The sequence below is a fragment of the Anomaloglossus baeobatrachus genome, chromosome 4, assembly GCF_048569485.1.
Source record: "Anomaloglossus baeobatrachus isolate aAnoBae1 chromosome 4, aAnoBae1.hap1, whole genome shotgun sequence".
Taxonomy (NCBI): domain Eukaryota; kingdom Metazoa; phylum Chordata; class Amphibia; order Anura; family Aromobatidae; genus Anomaloglossus; species Anomaloglossus baeobatrachus.
The window spans coordinates 58580369-58601074 of record NC_134356.1 but is presented as its reverse complement, the minus strand read 5'-3'; the positions used below and the strand labels follow the sequence as shown (position 1 = coordinate 58601074).

The following is a 20706-nucleotide window of genomic DNA, read 5'->3' as shown; positions in this document are numbered from 1 at the left end:
GCCAGGCAGCTACCTGGTCGAGTCTGCACATTTTCACCAAACATTATCAGGTGCATACCTATGCTTCGGCGGATGCCGGCCTAGGTAGAAGAGTACTGCAGGCGGCAGTGGCCTCCCCGTAGGGGAGCGCTGTCTTGCAGCCCTATCAAGAGGTATTTATTTACCCACCCAGGGACAGCTTTTGAACGTCCCAATTGTCTGGGTCTCCCAATAGAGCGCTGAAGAAGAAGGGAATTTTGTACTTACCGTAAATTCCTTTTCTTCTAGCTCTTATTGGGAGACCCAGCACCCGCCCTGTTGTCCTTCGGGATTCTTGGTTTGTTGCGGGTACACATGTTATTCATGTTGAACGGTTTGCAGTTCTCCGATGTTATTCGGAGTGAATTTGTTTAAACCAGTTATTGGCTTTCCTCCTTCTTGCTTTGGCACTAAAACTGAGTAAGCCCGTGATCCCACGGGGGGTGTATAGCCAGAAGGGGAGGGGCCTTACACTTTTTAGTGTAATACTTTGTGTGACCTCCGGAGGCAGTAGCTATACACCCAATTGTCTGGGTCTCCCAATAAGAGCTAGAAGAAAAGGAATTTACGGTAAGTACAAAATTCCCTTCTTGTACATAATCTTCTGCATTATTTGCAGGCATTGAAACGCTGCTACCTGAAGAACACCATTGCCCTCTGGCAATTACTCACCGCCCTGAAGTCTGCTCACCAACTACGTCTTAAAAGAGTAAGACTTTGTGTAACTTTGTGTTAAGAATGTTTTACAAGTTTTCTTTTCCAGCATTTTTTTTTTTTAAACCAAATTTTTATTTATTTTCTTACAATGGGTAAAATAGGGTATAGAATGAAGAAAATAAGGGTCAACAAATCAAAATAGCAAATAACAGTCTCTACAATTTATCAACCAAATATCTGTCACTGTCATCAAATTTTCTCCTTCTCTCTTTCTCTCTCTTTCTCTCTTCTCTCTCTTTCTCTCTCTCTCTCTCCCCTCTCTCTCTCGTGTCCCGGATTCCGCTCCTCATTGATATATTGGGCCGGATTCCGGATCGGATCCGGACTTCCTTGTCAAGCCGCGACTGATCCGCCGGCCCGGATTATTAGCAGTCCGCTCAACTCTACTTATAAACATTCTCCCTCCCATCCTCCCTCCCCTCTCCATGCGACACAACCCAGACTCTAGCCAGCTATACTTTCAGCTCGCACAGGGATCCTGACAGATCTTCCTTCATGTACCATTCCGTAGACACAAATGTGGACATTATTTGTATTATTTCTTCTCTAGAACATATAACGCTTATGAACTTTCTCCATTTACTGAAAAATGTTCCTGTCATCCTTTCTTTACACCTCTCCACCATCACCTTCTCCAACATGAGCGGTTTTTTTCAATTGTTTAACCAGTTCTTCTTTTGTTGGTATTTCCTTCACCAGCCACTTCTGAAGAATAGCCCTTTTACTTATCATTGCTATATCATGGAAAAAGTTCGGTAACTGTCCCCCCCCCCCTTCTCTCCCTCCTCCTGATGCTGATGGTGAAATAACCAGACCATTGGATCCAACTCCACATTTCTATTCCAGCATTTTTTAAAGGGATTGTCCAGAACTAACATATTGATGACCTGACCATAGTTTAGGTAATCTGTATCCGCTCCGTGGGAATCCAACATCCCCAAATGATCAGCTGTTATTAGTTCAGCGAGGGCTCAACATCCAGCATCCCCTCCGATCAGCTTTTATTAGCTCAGTGGAGGTCCAACATCCAGCACCCCAAATGATCAGCTGTTATTAGCTCAACATCCAGCATCCCCACCGATCAGCTTTTATTAGCTCAGTGAATAGTCCAACATCCAGCACCCCAAATGATCAGCTGTTATTAGCTCAACATCCAGCATCCCCACCGATCAGCTTTTATTAGCTCAGTGAATAGTCCAACATCCAGCACCACAAATGATCAGCTGTTATTAGCTCAACATCCAGCATCCCCACCGATCAGCTGTTATTAACTCAGTGGATAGTCCAACATCCAGTACCCCAAATGATCAGCTGTTATTAGCTCAGTGGGGTTCCAACATACAGTACCACCACGGATCAGCTTTTATTAGCTCAGTGGAGGTCCAACATCCAGCACTCCCTCCGATCATCAGTTATTAGCGCTGTGGGGGTCCAACATTCAGCACCTCCACCAGTCAGCTGTTATTAGCTCTGGTAACAGCCAGAAGTGAACTGTGTACATAGATGGAACAGCGTGGTTAGTACACCTCTATTCACTTAGCGTAAAAATGTAGTACATCGCAAATGGTCACTACAAATGTATGGATCCGCACTGTTCCACTATGGACAGTTTACACCTGGCCGTTGCCGGAACACACAGATTGGGGTGTCTGCTCTTGGACCCCCACCAATCTGATATTGACGATTTATCCTACAAACACATCTAAGAATTGCAGGCGACTAAACAATCTCTAATAGTGTGTTGTTTTTTTTTTCAGGACCCTTTTGCTGATGTAGACAAAGTTTACAAAACAAAATTGGACCAGGAAGGGCGGCAACAACTCAACATATTCCTGGAGCAAAATGGAACAAATGTGTTTTTGCTTGAACTACATGAGATGATCACTATAAAACTAAAGAAGACAAACAGCGCCGATGATTTCCCACCCAAGTGGATGTAAGTTACACTAAAGGGGTCGTCCAGTTGCAAACAAGTTATATTAGATGTGCACTGAACTTCAGTTGGCCTCACTTTTCAGTTTGGCACCTCCAGTTACGACTCCATGCTTGTTAAAGGAACGTCTTTTTTATTTGATGTCGATTGATTACATAGACAGAAAAGGGGGCTGTCTTACCTACGTATTTGAGCGGTCAGCCGGCCCTTTTTATATTCAGTGAGTGTAAGGCTAGGGCTGTGTGGTGACAGGTGTCGTGCAACAGAAGTTCTCAGAAAAGTCACTGTGCAACTTGTCTGTGACTTGTCATGCAACTATTTTAAAGCTCTGCATTTGCTGTAAATAAAACAACCATTGTTCTCTGCAGCAAATAATGTGCTGCTGAAAACGATCATTTTTAAGCCAGTTTAAAGGAAACCTGTCATGTAATAAAATGCTATTAGAGGGAATCTGTCGGTATTTTCTTGCTACCTCATCTGAGAGCAGCTTGACATAGGGAAAGAGATTCTGAATCCAACTATGTATCACTTAGATTACTGGCTGCAGCCATTTTGACACAATCTGAATTTTTAATGTTAGTCATGTAGCTGAGCCCAGGGAGCTGTCCCCACTCACATGAGGCTCTCTATAGAGATTGTACTTTGACAGTGAGATGTCAATCAGAGGAGGGGGAGTGTCAGACCGCCATGCACCTGCCAGCTAGATTTAGCAATGATAATCGCCAAGTAATAAAACATTTAGTTTAAGTAAACAACAGCATATAGACTACTGAGAGGCATCATTTATTTTTGTTTTTTTAACTCCCTACAACATGCAGGCTTCAGCTTACATAGCAAAAACCTGCTGACCGATTCCCTTTAACCTGCAGATGATATAATAATAATACAATATTTATTCATTTATATAGCGCTATTAATTCCACAGCGTTTTACATACAATGCCAACACTGTCCCCATTGGGGCTCACAATCTAGAGTCCCTATCAGTATGTTTTTGGAGTGTGGGAGGAAACTGGAGAACCCGGAGGAAACCCACGCAAACACGAGGAGAACATACAAACTCCTTGCAGATATTGTCCTTGGTGGGAAATAAACCCAGGACCCCAACGCTGCAAGACTGCAGTGCTAACCACTGAGCCACATATAGAGTTAATCTGCAGGTTCATAGCATTCTGAATCTGCCTAGCCCCCGGACACAGAGACGCACTGCTGGGAAGAATAAAGTTAATTTCCTCCCGGCAACGGGTCTCTCAGTGCGGTTTAAGAACACTGAACCTGCACATTAACCCCATATCTGCAACTTAATAGTGTTTGTTACATGACGGGTCCCCTTTAAAATCACTCAGCCTCACAAACCAGCGTTTTGCTTGTTCTTCTAGTGGTTAGCAGCCTTTATACTGGAAACAAGTGTTCTTAGGAAAGTTCGCTCCTGATAATTGGTCAGTGTAAATTCTCTCTTAGGTCACTGCCTGAAGCTTCTAGTAATTATTTATTCCCTTCTATCAATGAAAATAAACAAAAATGCACAAATTGAGAACGCAGGTATATCTGCTGATCAAGATGGCAAACGACTAAACAGCCATCTAACCAGAAGCCATCCAAGGCCCTATTGCACATTGTTTTTTTACCTTTGAGAAGGGCCACACGTGGAAGCCATTCTTCAAAGCATATTGCAGATAAAAGACTCCTTGCTACACTATGTAGGTTTTGTCGCCCATTGATTTCCATAAAGTATATGAAGCTTGCAGCAAAAGATGGCTGGTGTGGATGTGCTGGGGCTCTATGGATATGTACAGCGTCTGCATCGGGAATTTTCCCACAGTCTGCATACACTATAATAATAATATTTATTCATTTATATAGCGCTATTAATTGCACAACGTTTACATACATTGGAAACACTGTCCCCATTGGGGCTCACAATCTAGAGTCCCTATCAGTATGTTTATGGAGTGTGGGGGGAAACCGGAGGAAACCCATGCAAACACTGGGAGAACATACAGACTCCTTGCAGATGTTGTCCTTGGTGGGAATTTGAACCCAGGACCCAGTGCTGCAAAGCTGCAGTGCTAACCACTGAGCCACCATGCCACCCTGAATGTATAATGATGATGAAATAGAAATTCCTTATTACGTGTCACCAGTTTAATTTTTTCCTGCAGGAGGTGCCAAATATTTAGCTTTTTAGTTGAGGAAGCTGCAGCAAATGTAAAAAAAAAAAGTATTAGATATTCTTTATCACATAGACCCACCTGCAGCTTTTTTGTAAGAAATTCAGCTGTAATAACACATTGCCTCCTGTGTTTCATCACTGGTGTAATCTGTCTGAAATTCTTGGTTGCAGCCTCAGAGATGTACTAGGACCTCTTCTTGATGCCAAAAATGCCTCTATCCCTAAAATGGAAGAAGACTTTCCGGAGCGGATTGCACTTACCCATTGTATCGACGCATGGAAGATCACTGCCGCTAAGAAGTGGGATCGTCTGTAACGTTCCGATGACTATTGCTGCAACGTCTCCTGCTTCCTTAGATTAAGAGACTTTACACTAATGCTGCCAACTCAGGATTTTTGTACTTTTTTATAATAAAGAAACTTGTTAGAATAGTTATACAATCAGGACCAACAGTATATAGGGATGTTATTATAAACAGGGACTTACGATAAAGTGCACAATCATTATGCAACAAATTTTCTAATTCATCATATATATCACATATCATATATACAGTATATTAACTATCATAACATGACATACTGTACATCAGAAAACATTTCATAGCGCAAATCTACATGAAAAAAAAAACCTGTCATGTACAAACTTTGTAGAGAGCAGATCCTGTCATATAACATATAGATCATGTCATACAGACCAGACCGTGCATTCTGCAGACCAGACCATGCAATATACGGACCAGACCGTGCATTCTGCGGACCAGACCGTGCATTCTGCGGACCAGACCGTGCATTCTGCGGACCAGACCGTGCATTCTGCGGACCAGACCGTGCATTCTGCGGACCAGACCGTGCAATATACAGAACAGACCATTTCAATATACAGACCAAACCATGCATTATAGAGACCAGACCATTTCAATATACAGACCAGACCATGCATTACATAGAATAGACCATTCCAATATACAGATCATTCCTTACACATGATACATAGGCTCAAGCCATAATTCAAGCACATTGAGAACTGCCCCATAGAAACTAAAGTGCTGGACACATTTTTGTTTTTTTCCTATCTGAGAACCTTAATTCTGCAAATCAGGTACCTTTATAGTCTAAAATCAGTCTTCTGAACAGCTGCCTGCTCGTGAGTTTTCCTGATCTTTCTTGCATCCATTTGCTCAGCCTGTATAGGTACTGACCGTTCTCCTTTACTAATTGTACTAATACTATATTGTTGAAAGAGAAAGTTTACATGCGCAGTTTAAGGTCGCGTGCACACATTGAGTATTTGACTTTTTTACCTCCGTATTTGTAGCCAAAATCAGGCTACAACTACTGAGGTAAACCTCTCCAAATGCTGATTGTGGACTTATTTAGGCTTTAACCATATATTCTAGGTTTTCTCCTCCATGAGATTGTTTTGGCCTATAAAAGGCAACTACCTCAGTAGGAGGTTTGCCAACTCTGCTAAACTGTGAATAATTTACAGGAAGGTCTGGTAAACTTCTAGTATTTTATTTTCTTCTTCATGTGCCAATAATAATTTGCTTCCATTAAAAATATGGCAAAAACTTGGTTTATGTTACCTTTGTTTTTCATTTAATTTTTTTTTATATTATTTTATTAATAATAGTGATAGGCACATATGCAGATGACATGCCCAACTCCAGGGCCGGAGGTATTCGGGACCGGGCCGGACTAGTCCGGGGATGTCAGTAATGGCGGGGTCCGGCTCCGTGACCCTGGCGGTGTCTTTAAAGGGAACCTGTCATCAGTTTTTTGTTTTATAAGCTGCAGCAACCACCACTGGGCTCTTATATAAAGGATTCTAACATGCTGTATAGAAGAGCCTAGGCCACTGGATATAACATTAAAAACACTTTATAATACTCACCTAGGAGGTCGCTCCAGTGCACAACGGTCGGATGAGTGGCGTCGTTCTCTGGGACCAGCAACTTCCCTTTCGGCCATCTTGGTCTTCCTTATTCTGAAGCCGCGGTGCATGACGCGTCTACGTTATACACACGTGCCGACATTGAGGTCCTCGGCAGATCAAAGTGTGCCTATGCACAACCCCTTCTGATTTCATGTGTTTCCCCCAGGTAAAATAATAAAGCCTGTACTCCCCTCCCGTACTGGCGCCCTTCCAAGCATGGTGGGGCTCGGGTAGGTTGTGACGTTACAGGAGCCCCGGGTCCAATCAGTGCTGCCTTCTTTCTTACCGACTTTTGACCAAACAAGTTAATCAACAGGAAGTGAGAGTCTGCGCCCACTTCCTGTTCATTGTTAATGTGGTCTGAGGGCGGGGAGAACGAAGACTGCAATGATTGGATGCGGGACTCGTGTGACGTCACAACCTACCTGAGCCCCGGCATGCATGGAAGGGCATGTAGCAATATGTATATGCTGTATGACCTCTAGGGGTCTCACTACTTGTATGTGTTCACCACAAGCAAGTGGGTACTCGCTGGTACTGCAGACAGAGTGCAGGCAGCAGAGAGAGATGTTATGGCTGACAATACCACCTAATAAAGAGCCTGAAGATCTCCACTGAGTGTGATTACTGAGAGACACAGCAAACGGAACAGGGCACCAGTACGGGAGGTGAGTATATGCTTTAATATTTTACCTGTGGGAAACATATGGAATTAGAAGGGGTTTATCTAGTAGTGGACAACTCCTTTAAGCACACGGAAGCTGTTCATAGTCACAAACCACAATTCAAAAGAACAGCAAATTACAGTAAACTTGCTTGCAGTTTTTTTGCTGCATGGTTCTTTGACTGCCATACAAGTAGGAGTTTGCGGCACATCGTTAAAACACATCTATTTAATGACTTAAAACACGTAAAAGAGGAAAGGAAATGTTAAAACATACTTGTCGTTCCAGGTGACCTTCCAGAATAAGCTGTTGTGTGTCAGACTTCGGGATCACCAGTGAGGTCTATTTGGGGGAATTGGCTCAATTAGTTACGGGCACCTCGGATAAGAGAATGCACACTCAGGATGTAAGGACATTCTGTCTATTGAGTCAGTAAAGGCCCTGTCACACAGAGATAAATCTGTGGCAGATCTGTGGTTGCAGTGAAATTGAGGACAATCAGTGCCAGGTTTGTGGCTGTGTACAAATGGAAAAATATGTCCATGATTTCACTGCAACCACAGATCTGCCAAAGATTTATCTCTGTGTGTGACGGGGCCTTTAGCCGACTCCTTATACCATTTATAGACCGTGATAGTTTATGCAAAGTTCCCATGAGAAATTTCATCAAAACCCCCTCTCAGGGGCTAGTTCCTATAATAATTACTTTCTTTTTCGCTCCTAATTGGGAGACCCAGACAATTGGGTGTATAGCTACTGCCTCCGGAGGCCGCACAAAGTACTACACTTAAAAGTGTAAGGCCCCTCCCCTTCTGGCTATACACCCCCCCGTGGGAGCACGGGTCCCTCAGTTTGTTTTTGCTTTGTGCGAAGGAGGTCAGACACGCACGCATAGCTCCACTGTTTAGTCAGCAGCAGCTGCTGACTATGTCGGATGGAAGAAAAGAGGGCCCATACAGGGCCCCCAGCATGCTCCCTTCTCACCCCACTTTCTGTCGGTGGTGCTTGTTAAGGTTGAGGTACCCATTGCGGGTACGGAGGCTGGAGCCCACATGCTGATTCCTTCCCCATCCCCATTAGGGCTCTGGGCGAAGTGGGATTTTACCGGTCTCCAGGCACTGAGACCGTGCTCCATCCGCAGCCCCTGGAGAAGCCGCTGGATATGGAGCTGAGTATCGTCAGGGACATGGCCCTGCTCCGTCAAGGTACTCTGTGTCCCCGTGCATACGCGCGCACACCGCAGCATTGCTGGGTGTGTTAGTGCGCCGGGGACAACAGCGCTGCTGCGCTTGTGCCATTTCCTCACTTCAGCTTAGCTGAGTGGGTAGACTCAGGGAGAACGGTCGCGCCGGCCGCTGGGACTGCGACGCGGCTGGGACTTGTGGTGCGCCGGGGACTTCCGCGCTGACCGTGCATATATCACGGCCGCGCTTATTACTACAGTCCCCGGCTTTTGCGGCCTAGTTCGTTCGTTCCCGCCTCCGCACCTGCCAGTCAGGAGGAGGGCGGGACGCTGTACAGAGCATCAGCGCTGAGGGCTGGAGTCTTTTTTACATACTCCAGCCCTCACACCAGGCACAGTAGGACGCAGTTTCCCGCACTTTGTTTGTGGCACGCCCACGGTCCGCCCCTCTTCACAGAACGCCGGCAGCCATTCCTGCCTGCACGCTGAGCTGCAGAGGGGAGACGGGGAGACCCAGACACGGGATTCTACGGCCTCATACCCGCTGTTCAGCGGGCGGTAAGCAGCCTCAAGGGCTCACCCCCACTTGTGCCGTTTGTATACTGAGTATTTTGTGTTTGCAAATACTTTGTACTGTACGGTCGCTGGTGATTCTCGGCTATATACCCTCCTAGATTACAAGGAGGCAACAGCATGTCGTCCGCAAAACGCAAGGGTGCCAAGGCACAGACATTATATGCTGCCTGTACCGCATGTGGGGCTGCTCTACCGGCAGGTTCCACTGACCCCCATTGTGTGCAGTGCTCGGCCCCTGTGCAACTTGCACAGCCGGGGCCTCTGCTGGACGTGACCCAGGGTGTACCACCTGTGAATGCTGTCCAGGTGACAGGAACGGAGTTTGCAGCTTTTGCTGACAGATTGTCTATGACCATGTCAAAGATTCTTGAAACATTGCAGTCTAGACCAGTAACTCAGACCATGGACACTGTGGCATCATTGCTCCCTGGTCCCCCTCAGGCTGGAACACTTCCAAGCTCCGGGGGTGTCACATGCACCCCAGGGTGACGATTCTGACTCGGACGACAGTCCCAGACAACCTAAGCGGGCTCGTTATGAGGGGCCCTCAACTTCGTCTCACTGGTCAGGATCCCAGCGGGACGAATCTATGGGTGATGAGGCGGATGTAACTGATCAAGATTCTGATCCTGGGACCGCTCTCAATCTGGATACACCGGATGGTGACGCCATAGTGAATGATCTTATAGCGTCCATCAATAGGATGTTAGATATTTCTCCGCCAGCTCCTCCTGCGGAGGAGGCAGCTTCACAGCAGGAGAAATTCCATTTCAGATATCCCAAACGTAAATTAAGCACTTTTCTGGACCACTCTGACTTTAGAGATGCAATCCAGAAACACCACGCTTATCCTGAGAAGCGGTTTTCTAAACGGCTTAAAGATACACGCTATCCTTTTCCCCCTGACGTGGTCAAGGGTTGGACCCAGTGTCCCAAGGTGGACCCTCCAATCTCCAGGCTTGCAGCTAGATCTTTAGTTGCAGTAGAAGATGGAGCGGCACTTAAAGATGCCACTGACAGGCAGATGGAGCTCTGGCTGAAATCCATCTATGAAGCTATTGGAGCGTCGTTGGCGCCAGCTTTCGCAGCCGTATGGGCACTCCAAGCTATTTCAGCTGGGCTTATACAAGTCTACTCGGTCACACGTACATCTGCCCCGCAGGTGGCACCATTGACCTCTCAAATGTCTGCATTCGCGTCTTACGCGATTAATGCTGTCCTGGACTCTACGAGCCGTACGGCGGTGGCGTCAGCCAACTCCGTGGTTTTGCGCAGAGCCCTGTGGTTGAGAGAATGGAAGGCAGATTCTGCTTCCAAGAAGTGCTTAACCAGTTTGCCTTTTTCTCGTGACCGATTGTTTGGGGAGCGTTTGGATGAAATCATTAAACACTCCAAGGGTAAGGACTCATCCTTACCTCAACACAGACAAAACAAGCCCCAACAAAGGAGGGGTCAGTCTGGTTTTCGGTCCTTTCGAGGCTCAGGCAGGTCCCAATTCTCCTCGTCCAAAAGGACTCAAAAGGATCAGAGAGGCTCAGATTCTTGGCGGACTCAGTCACGCCCAAAAAAGACAGCAGGAAGAACCGTTACCAAGACGGCTTCCTCATGACTTTCAGCCTCCTCTCTCCGCATCCTCGGTCGGTGGCAGGCTCTCCCGCTTTGGCGACATTTGGCTGTCACAGGTCAAAGACCGTTGGGTGAGGGACATTCTGTCTCACGGGTACAGGATAGAGTTCAGCTCTCGTCCTCCAACTCGTTTCTTCAGAACTTCCCCACCGCCCGACCGAGCCGATGCTCTGCTGCAGGCGGTGGCCGCTCTAAAGGCGGAAGGAGTGGTGACTTCCGTTCCTCTTCAGGAACAAGGTCACGGTTTTTACTCCAATCTGTTTGTGGTGCCAAAGAAGGACGGGTCCTTTCGGCCCGTCCTGGATCTAAAGTTGCTCAACAAACACGTAAAAACCAGGAGGTTCCGGATGGAATCTCTACGCTCCGTCATAGCCTCAATGTCTCAAGGAGATTTCTTAGCATCAATAGACATCAAAGATGCTTATCTTCACGTGCCGATTGTGCCAGAGCATCAGCGTTTTCTACGCTTCGTTATAGAAAGCGAACACCTGCAGTTCGTAGCGTTACCTTTCGGGCTGGCAACAGCCCCTCGGGTCTTCACCAAGGTCATGGCAGCAGTAGTAGCTGTCCTGCACTCGCAGGGTCACTCCGTGATCCCGTATTTGGACGATCCACTTATAAAGGCACCCTCTCAAGAGGCATGCCAACACAGTCTGAACGTGGCACTGAAGACTCTCCAGAGTTTCGGGTGGATTATCAACTTTTCAAAGTCAAATCTAACCCCGACCCAATCACTAACATATCTTGGCATGGAGTTTCATACTCTCTCAGCGATAGTGAAGCTTCCACTGGACAAGCAGTGCTCTCTGCAGACAGGGGTGCAATCTCTCCTGCAGAACCAGTCCCACTCCTTGAGGCGCCTCATGCATTTCCTAGGGAAGATGGTGGCAGCAATGGAAGCAGTCCCTTTCGCGCAGTTTCATCTGCGCCCTCTACAATGGGACATTCTCCGCCAATGGGACGGGAAGTCGACGTCCCTCGACAGGGATGTCTCCCTCTCTCAGGCAGCCAAGGACTCTCTCCGATGGTGGCTTCTTCCCACCTCATTGTCAAAAGGAAAGTCGTTCCTACCCCCATCCTGGGCGGTGGTCACGACAGATGCGAGCCTATCAGGGTGGGGAGCAGTGTTTCTTCACCACAGGGCTCAGGGTACGTGGACTCAGAGAGAGTCCACCCTTCAGATCAATGTTCTGGAAATCAGAGCAGTCTATCTTGCTCTGCGAGCCTTCCAACAGTGGCTGGAGGGCAAGCAGATCCGGATTCAGTCGGACAATTCCACAGCGGTGGCGTACATCAACCACCAAGGGGGAACACGCAGTCGACAAGCCTTTCAAGAAGTCCGGCGGATTCTGACGTGGGTGGAAAACACAGCATCCACCATATCCGCAGTTCACATCCCAGGCGTGGAAAACTGGGAAGCAGACTTTCTCAGTCGCCAGGGCATGGACGCAGGGGAATGGTCCCTTCACCCGGACGTGTTTCAGGAGATCTGTCGCCGCTGGGGGATGCCGGACGTCGACCTGATGGCGTCACGGCACAACAACAAGGTCCCGGTTTTCATGGCACGGTCTCACGATCACCGAGCTCTGGCGGCAGACGCCTTAGTTCAGGATTGGTCGCAGTTCCGACTACCTTATGTGTTCCCACCTCTGGCATTGTTGCCCAGAGTGCTCCGCAAAATCAGGTCCGACTGCCGTTGCGCCATTCTCGTCGCTCCAGACTGGCCAAGGAGGTCGTGGTACCCGGATCTGTGGCATCTCACGGTAGGACAACCGTGGGCGCTACCAGGCCGTCCAGACTTGCTGTCTCAAGGGCCGTTTTTCCATCTGAATTCTGCGGCCCTGAACCTGACTGTGTGGCCATTGAGTCCTGGATCCTAGGGACCTCAGGTTTATCTCATGATGTTGTTGCCACCATGAGACAGGCTAGGAAACCATCCTCCGCCAATATCTACCACAGAACGTGGAAGATATTCTTATCTTGGTGCTCTGCTCAGGGAGTTTCTCCCTGGCCATTTGCATTGCCTATTTTTCTTTCCTTCCTGCAGTCTGGGTTGGAAAAAGGTTTGTCGCTTAGCTCCCTTAAAGGACAAGTCTCTGCGCTATCCGTATTCTTTCAGAAGCGCCTGGCGCGACTTCCTAAGGTACGCACGTTCCTGCAAGGGGTTTGTCATATCGTTCCCCCTTACAAGCGGCCATTGGAACCCTGGGATCTGAACAAGGTTCTAATTGCTCTCCAGAAGCCACCTTTCGAGCCTATGAAGGAGATTTCCTTTTCTCGGCTTTCACAGAAAGTGGCTTTTCTGGTGGCGGTCACGTCTCTTCGGAGAGTGTCAGAGCTGGCGGCGTTATCTTGCAAATCTCCCTTCCTGGTGTTTCACCAAGACAAGGTAGTACTGCGTCCAATTCCAGAGTTTCTTCCCAAGGTGGTATCTTCCTTTCATCTCAATCAGGATATCACTTTACCATCTTTGTGTCCGCATCCAGTTCACCAATTTGAAAAGGGTTTGCATCTGTTGGACCTGGTGAGAGCACTCAGGATCTACATTTCCCGCACGGCGCCTCTGCGCCGTTTGGATGCACTCTTTATCCTGGTCGCTGGTCAGCATAAAGGGTCGCAAGCTTCCAAATCCACCCTTGCGCGGTGGATCAAGGAACCAATTCTTCACGCCTACCGTTCTGCTGGGCTTCCGACTCCTTCTGGACTGAAGGCCCATTCTACCAGAGCCGTGGGTGCGTCCTGGGCATTACGGCATCAGGCTACGGCTCAGCAAGTGTGCCAGGCGGCTACCTGGTCGAGTCTGCACACTTTTACCAAGCATTATCAGGTGCATACCTACGCTTCGGCGGATGCCAGCCTAGGTAGACAAGTCCTGCAGGCGGCGGTGGCCCACCTGTAAGAAAGGGCTGCCTGACAGCCCGATCACGAGGTATTCTTTTACCCACCCAGGGACTGCTTTTGGACGTCCCAATTGTCTGGGTCTCCCAATTAGGAGCGAAAAAGAAGAAGGGAATTTTGTTTACTTACCGTAAATTCCTTTTCTTCTAGCTCCAATTGGGAGACCCAGCACCCGCCCTGTTTTTTCTTAGGGTATTTGTTTTTCGGGTGCACATGTTGTTCATGTTGATAAGTTACGTTCTCCGATATTGTTTATCGGATTGAATTTGTTTTTGAAACAGTTATTGGCTTTCCTCCTTCTTGCTTTTGCACTAAAACTGAGGGACCCGTGCTCCCACGGGGGGGGTGTATAGCCAGAAGGGGAGGGGCCTTACACTTTTAAGTGTAGTACTTTGTGCGGCCTCCGGAGGCAGTAGCTATACACCCAATTGTCTGGGTCTCCCAATTGGAGCTAGAAGAAAAGGAATTTACGGTAAGTAAACAAAATTCCCTTCTTCTTTGTCGCTCCATTGGGAGACCCAGACAATTGGGTGTATCGCTTCTGCCTCCGGAGGCCACACAAAGTATTACACTTAAAAGTGTAAAGCCCCTCCCCTTCTGCCTATACACCCCCCGTGCCTCACGGGCTCCTCAGTTTTCATGCTTTGTGCGAAGGAGGCTGACATCCACGCATAGCTCCACATCTTGGTCAGCAGCAGCTGCTGACTAGGTCGGATGGAAGAAAAGAGGGCCCATAACAGGGCCCCCAGCATGCTCCCTTCTCACCCCACTCTGGTCGGCGGTGCTGTTAAGGTTGAGGTACCCATTGCGGGTACACAGGCAGGAGCCACATGCTGTTTTCCTTCCCCATCCCTTAATGGGCTCTGGGTGAAGTGGGATCCTAATCGGTCTCCAGGCACTGAGACCGTGCTCCCTCCGCAGCCCCTGGGGAATCTGCTGGACAGGAGCCGGGTATCGTCAGGGACAAGGCCCTGCTACTGTGAGGTACTCTGTGTCCCCCTGGGGGACCGCGCATGGAGCGCTTGTGCCATGCACACTGCAGCACTGCTGGGTGTGTTAGTGCGCCGGGGACTACCGCGCCGGCCGCGCTTTTTTGCCGGCCGCGCTTATAACTTTAGTCCCCGGCTTTTGCAGCCTAGTATCGCATATTCCCGCCCCCAGGCCTGCCAGTCAGGGGAAGGGCGGGACGCTGCACAGGACGTCAGCGCTGAGGGCTGGATCATACTCTGTATCCTCCTCCCCCCTCACTCAGCTCAGTGGGGCATCAGATTCCCGCACTTTCTGGGGCACGCCCACGGCCCCCTCCTCCCCACAGAACGCCGGCAGCCATTCCTGTCAGCACTTCTGACGCTGGAGAGGAGAGACAACACGGCTCTGGGAGGCCCAGGCAAGGGAATCTGGTGATCACACAACCGCTTTGAGCGGTCGGTAAGCAGCACCTGGGTGCTGGCCCCACTGAGTGCCGAAGTGTACATATATATATATATGCTTATATGCTATACATTTACACTGTACGGTCGCACTGTTGATTTTTGGCTATATACCCTCCTGCATTGTACTCAGAGGAGACAACAGCATGTCGTCCGCAAATAGCAAGGGTGCCAAAGCACAGGCTTACTTTGCAACCTGTACCTCATGTGCGGCTATACTACCGGCAGGTTCCACCGATCCTCATTGTGTGCAATGCTCGGCCCCTGTGGCACTTACTCAGCCGGAGCCTCTGCTACTGGTGGCCCAGGTGGAACCACCTGCTACCACTGTCCAGGTGACAGGGACGGAGTTTGCAGTATTTGCTGACAAACTGTCTGAGAGTATGGATAAATGGTCGGCTAAGATACTAGAAGCCTTACAGTCCAGACCGGTGACTCAGGCCACGGGCACTGTTCAATCATTGACCCCAGGCCCCCCTCAGTTGGAGCAGCAAAGTGTTCCTGGGGTGACCCATAGGTCCCAGGGTGAGGTCTCTGACACGGACCGCAGTCCCAGGCCGCCTAAACGGGCTCGCTGGGAAATTCCCTCGACCTCATCACACTGTTCGGAGTCTCAGCAGGAGGACTCTCTGGATGATGAAGCGGAGGTAGCAGATCAGGATTCTGATCCTGATGCCGCTCTCAACCTAGATACACCTGAAGGTGACGCCATAGTGAATGACCTTTATAGCGACCATCAATCAGGTGTTGGATATTTCTCCACCAGCTCCTCCAATTGAGGAGTCAGCTTCTCAGCAGGAGAAATTCCGTTTCAGGTTTCCCAAGCGTACATTGAGTACGTTTCTGGATCACTCCGACTTCAGAGAGGCAGTCCAGAAACACCGAGCTTGTCCAGATAAGCGTTTTTCCAAGCGCCTTAAGGATACACGTTATCCCTTCCCCCCTGACGTTGTCAAGGGCTGGGCTCAGTGTCCCAAAGTGGATCCTCCAGTCTCCAGACTGGCGGCTAGATCCATAGTTGCAGTGGAAGATGGGGCTTCACTCAAAGATGCCACTGACAGACAGATGGAGCTCTGGTTGAAATCCATCTATGAAGCTATCGGCGCGTCTTTTGCTCCAGCATTTGCAGCCGTTTGGGCACTCCAAGCTATCTCAGCTTGTCATGCGCAGATTAATGCAGTCACACGTACGTCTGCTCCGCAAGTGGTGTCCTTAACCTCTCAGGCGTCGGCGTTTGCGTCCTATGCCATTAATGCTGTCCTGGACTCTGCGAGCCGTACAGCGGTAGCATCCGCCAATTCGGTGGCAGTCCGCAGGGCCATGTGGCTACGTGAATGGAAGGCAGACTCTGCTTCCAAAAAGTTCTTAACCGGTTTGCCATTTTCTGGCGACCGTCTGTTTGGTGAGCGATTGGACGAAATCATTAAACAATCCAAGGGAAAGGACTCATCCTTACCCCAGTCCAAACCAAACAGACCTCAACCACGGAAGGTACAATCGAGGTTTCGGTCCTTTCGGTCCGCGGGCAGGTCTCAATTCTCCTCGTCCAAAAGGCCTCAGAAGGATCAGAGGAACTCCGATTCATGGCGGTCTAAGTCACGTCCTAAAAAGACCGCCGGAGGAACCGCTCCCAAAGCGGCCTCCTCATGACTTTCGGCCTCCCCAAACCGCATCCTCGGTCGGTGGCAGGCTTTCCCGCTTTTGCGACGCCTGGCTGCCACAGGTAAAAGACCGTTGGGTGAGAGACATTCTGTCTCACGGTTACAGGATAGAGTTCAACTCTCGTCCTCCGACTCGGTTCTTCAGAACATCGCCGCCCCCCGAGCGAGCCGATGCTCTTCTTCAGGCGGTGTGCACTCTGAAGGCAGAAGGAGTGGTGATCCCTGTTCCTTTTCAGCAACAGGGTCAAGGTTTTTACTCCAACTTGTTCGTGGTGCCGAAAAAGGACGGATCCTTCCGTCCTGTTCTGGACCTAAAACTGCTCAACAAACATGTAAAAACCAGGCGGTTCCGGATGGAATCGCTCCGCTCCGTCATCGCCTCAATGTCCCAAGGAGATTTTCTAGCATCAATCGACATCAAAGATGCTTATCTCCACGTACCGATTGCTCCAGAGCATCAGCGCTTCCTGCGTTTCGCCATAGGGGACGAACACCTTCAGTTCGTGGCACTGCCTTTCGGCTTGGCGACAGCCCCACGGGTCTTCACCAAGGTCATGGCAACAGTGGTAGCGGTCCTGCACTCGCAGGGACACTCAGTGATCCCTTACTTAGACGATCTGCTTGTCAAGGCACCCTCTCAAGTGGCATGCCAACACAGCCTGAGCATTGCTCTAGAGACTCTCCAGAGTTTCGGATGGATCATCAATTTTCCAAAGTCAAATCTGACACCGGCCCAATCACTGACATATCTTGGCATGGAGTTTCATACTCTCTCAGCGATAGTGAAACTTCCGCTGGACAAACAGCGTTCACTGCAGACAGGGGTGTAATCTCTCCTTCAAGGCCAGTCACACCCCTTGCGGCACCTCATGCACTTCCTAGGGAAGATGGTAGCAGCAATGGAGGCAGTTCCTTTTGCACAGTTTCATCTGCGTCCACTTCAATGGGACATTCTCCGCAAATGGGACAGGAAGTCGACGTCCCTCGACAGGAACGTCTCCCTGTCTCGGGCAGCCAAGGCTTCCCTTCAGTGGTGGCTTCTTCCCACTTCTCTGTCGAAGGGGAAATCCTTCCTGCCCCCATCCTGGGCTGTGGTCATGACGGACGCGAGCCTGTCAGGGTGGGGAGCGGTCTTTCTCCACCACAGGGCTCAGGGTACTTGGACTCAGCCAGAGTCCTCCCTTCAGATCAATGTTCTGGAGATAAGGGCAGTGTATCTTGCCCTAAAGGCGTTCCAGCCGTGGCTGGAGGGCAGGCAGATTCGAATTCAGTCGGACAACTCCACAGCGGTGGCTTACATCAACCACCAAGGCGGAACACGCAGTCGGCAAGCCTTCCAGGAAGTCCGGCGGATTCTGCTATGGGTGGAAGCCACAGCCTCCACCATATCCGCAGTTCACATCCCGGGCGTAGAAAACTGGGAAGCAGACTTTCTCAGTCGCCAGGGCATGGACGCAGGGGAATGGTCCCTTCACCCGGACGTGTTTCAGGAGATCTGTTGCCGCTGGGGGATGCCGGACGTCGACCTAATGGCGTCCCGGCACAACCACAAGGTCCCGACATTCATGGCACGGTCTCAAGATCACAGAGCTCTGGCGGCAGACGCTTTAGTTCAGGATTGGTCGCAGTTTCAGCTCCCTTATGTGTTTCCTCCTCTGGCACTGTTGCCCAGAGTGTTACGCAAGATCAGGTCCGACTGCCGCCGCGCCATCCTCGTCGCTCCAGACTGGCCGAGGAGGTCGTGGTACCCGGATCTGTGGCATCTCACGGTGGGCCAACCGTGGGCACTACCAGACCGACCAGACTTGCTGTCTCAAGGACCGTTTTTCCATCTGAATTCTGCGGCCCTCAACCTGACTGTGTGGCCATTGAGTCCTGGATCCTAGCGTCTTCAGGGTTATCTCAAAAGGTCATTGCCACTATGAGACAGGCTAGGAAACCAACGTCCGCCAAGATCTACCACAGGACGTGGAGGATATTCTTATCTTGGTGCTCTGATCAGGGTTTTTCTCCCTGGCCATTTGCCTTGCCCACTTTTCTTTCCTTCCTTCAATCCGGATTGGAAAAAGGTTTGTCGCTCGGCTCCCTTAAGGGACAAGTCTCAGCGCTCTCTGTGTTCTTTCATAAGCGCCTAGCCAGACTTCCACAGGTACGCACGTTCCTGCAGGGGGTTTGTCACATAGTCCCTCCTTACAAGCGGCCGTTAGAACCCTGGGATCTGAACAGGGTGCTGATGGCTCTTCAGAAACCACCTTTCGAGCCAATGAGGGATATTCCTCTCTCACGCCTTTCGCAGAAAGTGGCCTTCCTAGTAGCAGTCACATCACTTCGGAGAGTGTCTGAGCTAGCAGCGTTGTCATGCAAAGCCCCTTTCCTGGTGTTTCACCAGGACAAGGTGGTTCTGCGTCCGGTTCCGGAATTTCTCCCTAAGGTGGTATCCCCCTTTCATCTCAATCAGGATATCTCCTTACCCTCTTTTTGTCCTCATCCAGTTCACCAATGTGAAAGGGATTTGCACTTGTTAGATCTGGTGAGAGCACTCAGACTCTACATTTCTCGTACGGCGCCCCTGCGCCGCTCGGATGCACTCTTTGTCCTTGTCGCTGGCCAGCGTAAAGGGTCACAGGCTTCCAAGTCAACCCTGGCTCGGTGGATCAAGGAACCTATTCTCGAAGCCTACCGATCTTCTGGGCTTCCGGTTCCCTCAGGGCTAAAGGCCCATTCTACCAGAGCCGTGGGTGCGTCCTGGGCATTGCGGCACCAGGCTACGGCTCAGCAGGTGTGTCAGGCAGCTACCTGGTCGAGCCTGTACACTTTCACGAAACACTATCAGGTGCATACCTATGCTTCGGCAGATGCCAGCCTAGGTAGGCAAGTCCTTCAGGCGGCGGTTGCCCACCTGTAGGAAGGGGCCGTTTTACGGCTCTATTTCGAGGTTTTACTTTACCCACCCAGGGACTGCTTTTGGACGTCCCAATTGTCTGGGTCTCCCAATGGAGCGACAAAGAAGAAGGGAATTTTGTTTACTTACCGTAAATTCCTTTTCTTTTAGCTCCAATTGGGAGACCCAGCACCCGCCCCTGTTCCCTTCGGGCTGTTGTTCTTTGTGTACACATGTTGTTCATGTTCAATGGTTTCAGTTCTCCGAAATTTCTTCGGATTGAATTCACTTTAAACCAATTTATAACTTTTCCTCCTTCTTGCTTTTGCACCAAAACTGAGGAGCCCGTGAGGCACGGGGGTTGTATAGGCAGAAGGGGAGGGGCTTTACACTTTTAAGTGTAATACTTTGTGTGGCCTCCGGAGGCAGAAGCTATACACCCAATTGTCTGGGTCTCCCAATTGGAGCTAGAAGAAAAGGAATTTACGGTAAGTAAACAAAATTCCCTTCTTTCATCTCTTCCCCAACATACACGCTATAGCTCAAAGTATCTGAGAACATTTCATATGATACAAGATAATATTAGACCAAATATGAGAATAGACAAAACTTTGCCTTTTTGTATCAATTTCCCCCTCTTGTAAATGGTATAACCTCCAAAACGGGACTGATTGGTACCCACACAGGGCTTCTGTCTCATGGTTCTAGTACCTACAGTGGGGGGGAAAAAAAGTATTTAGTCAGCCACCAATTGTGCAAGTTCTCCCACTTAAAAAGATGAGGCCTGTAATTGACATCATAGGCAGATCACATCTATGAGAAGCAAAATGAGAAAACAACAAATCCAGAAAATCACCTTGTCTGATTTGGCAAGATTTTGTTTTGCAAATTATGGTAATGGGGGTATCTGCAGGGAAGACCTCTGTGAAGACAACCTGCCTTTTGGTGGCACTTCACAGTTGAAAATATTTTGCGTGTGATGTGGAATGAAAAGGTATCTTTTTTAT

General features: G+C 49.3%; 1 protein-coding gene across 1 annotated transcript in view; it reads left to right on the top strand.

Moving 5' to 3' along the window:
* Positions 1 to 6414, top strand: part of RNF213 (ring finger protein 213) — a 486493-nt gene extending 480079 nt beyond the window's left edge. The window contains exons 65-67 of the mRNA XM_075344370.1: positions 638 to 727; positions 2493 to 2671; positions 5012 to 6414. Coding sequence (XP_075200485.1) covers positions 638 to 727; positions 2493 to 2671; positions 5012 to 5156 — 414 coding nt within the window. The 3' untranslated portion in view covers positions 5157 to 6414. The remainder of the gene's footprint in view (positions 1 to 637; positions 728 to 2492; positions 2672 to 5011) is intronic.
* Positions 6415 to 20706: the final 14292 nt, after the last annotated feature.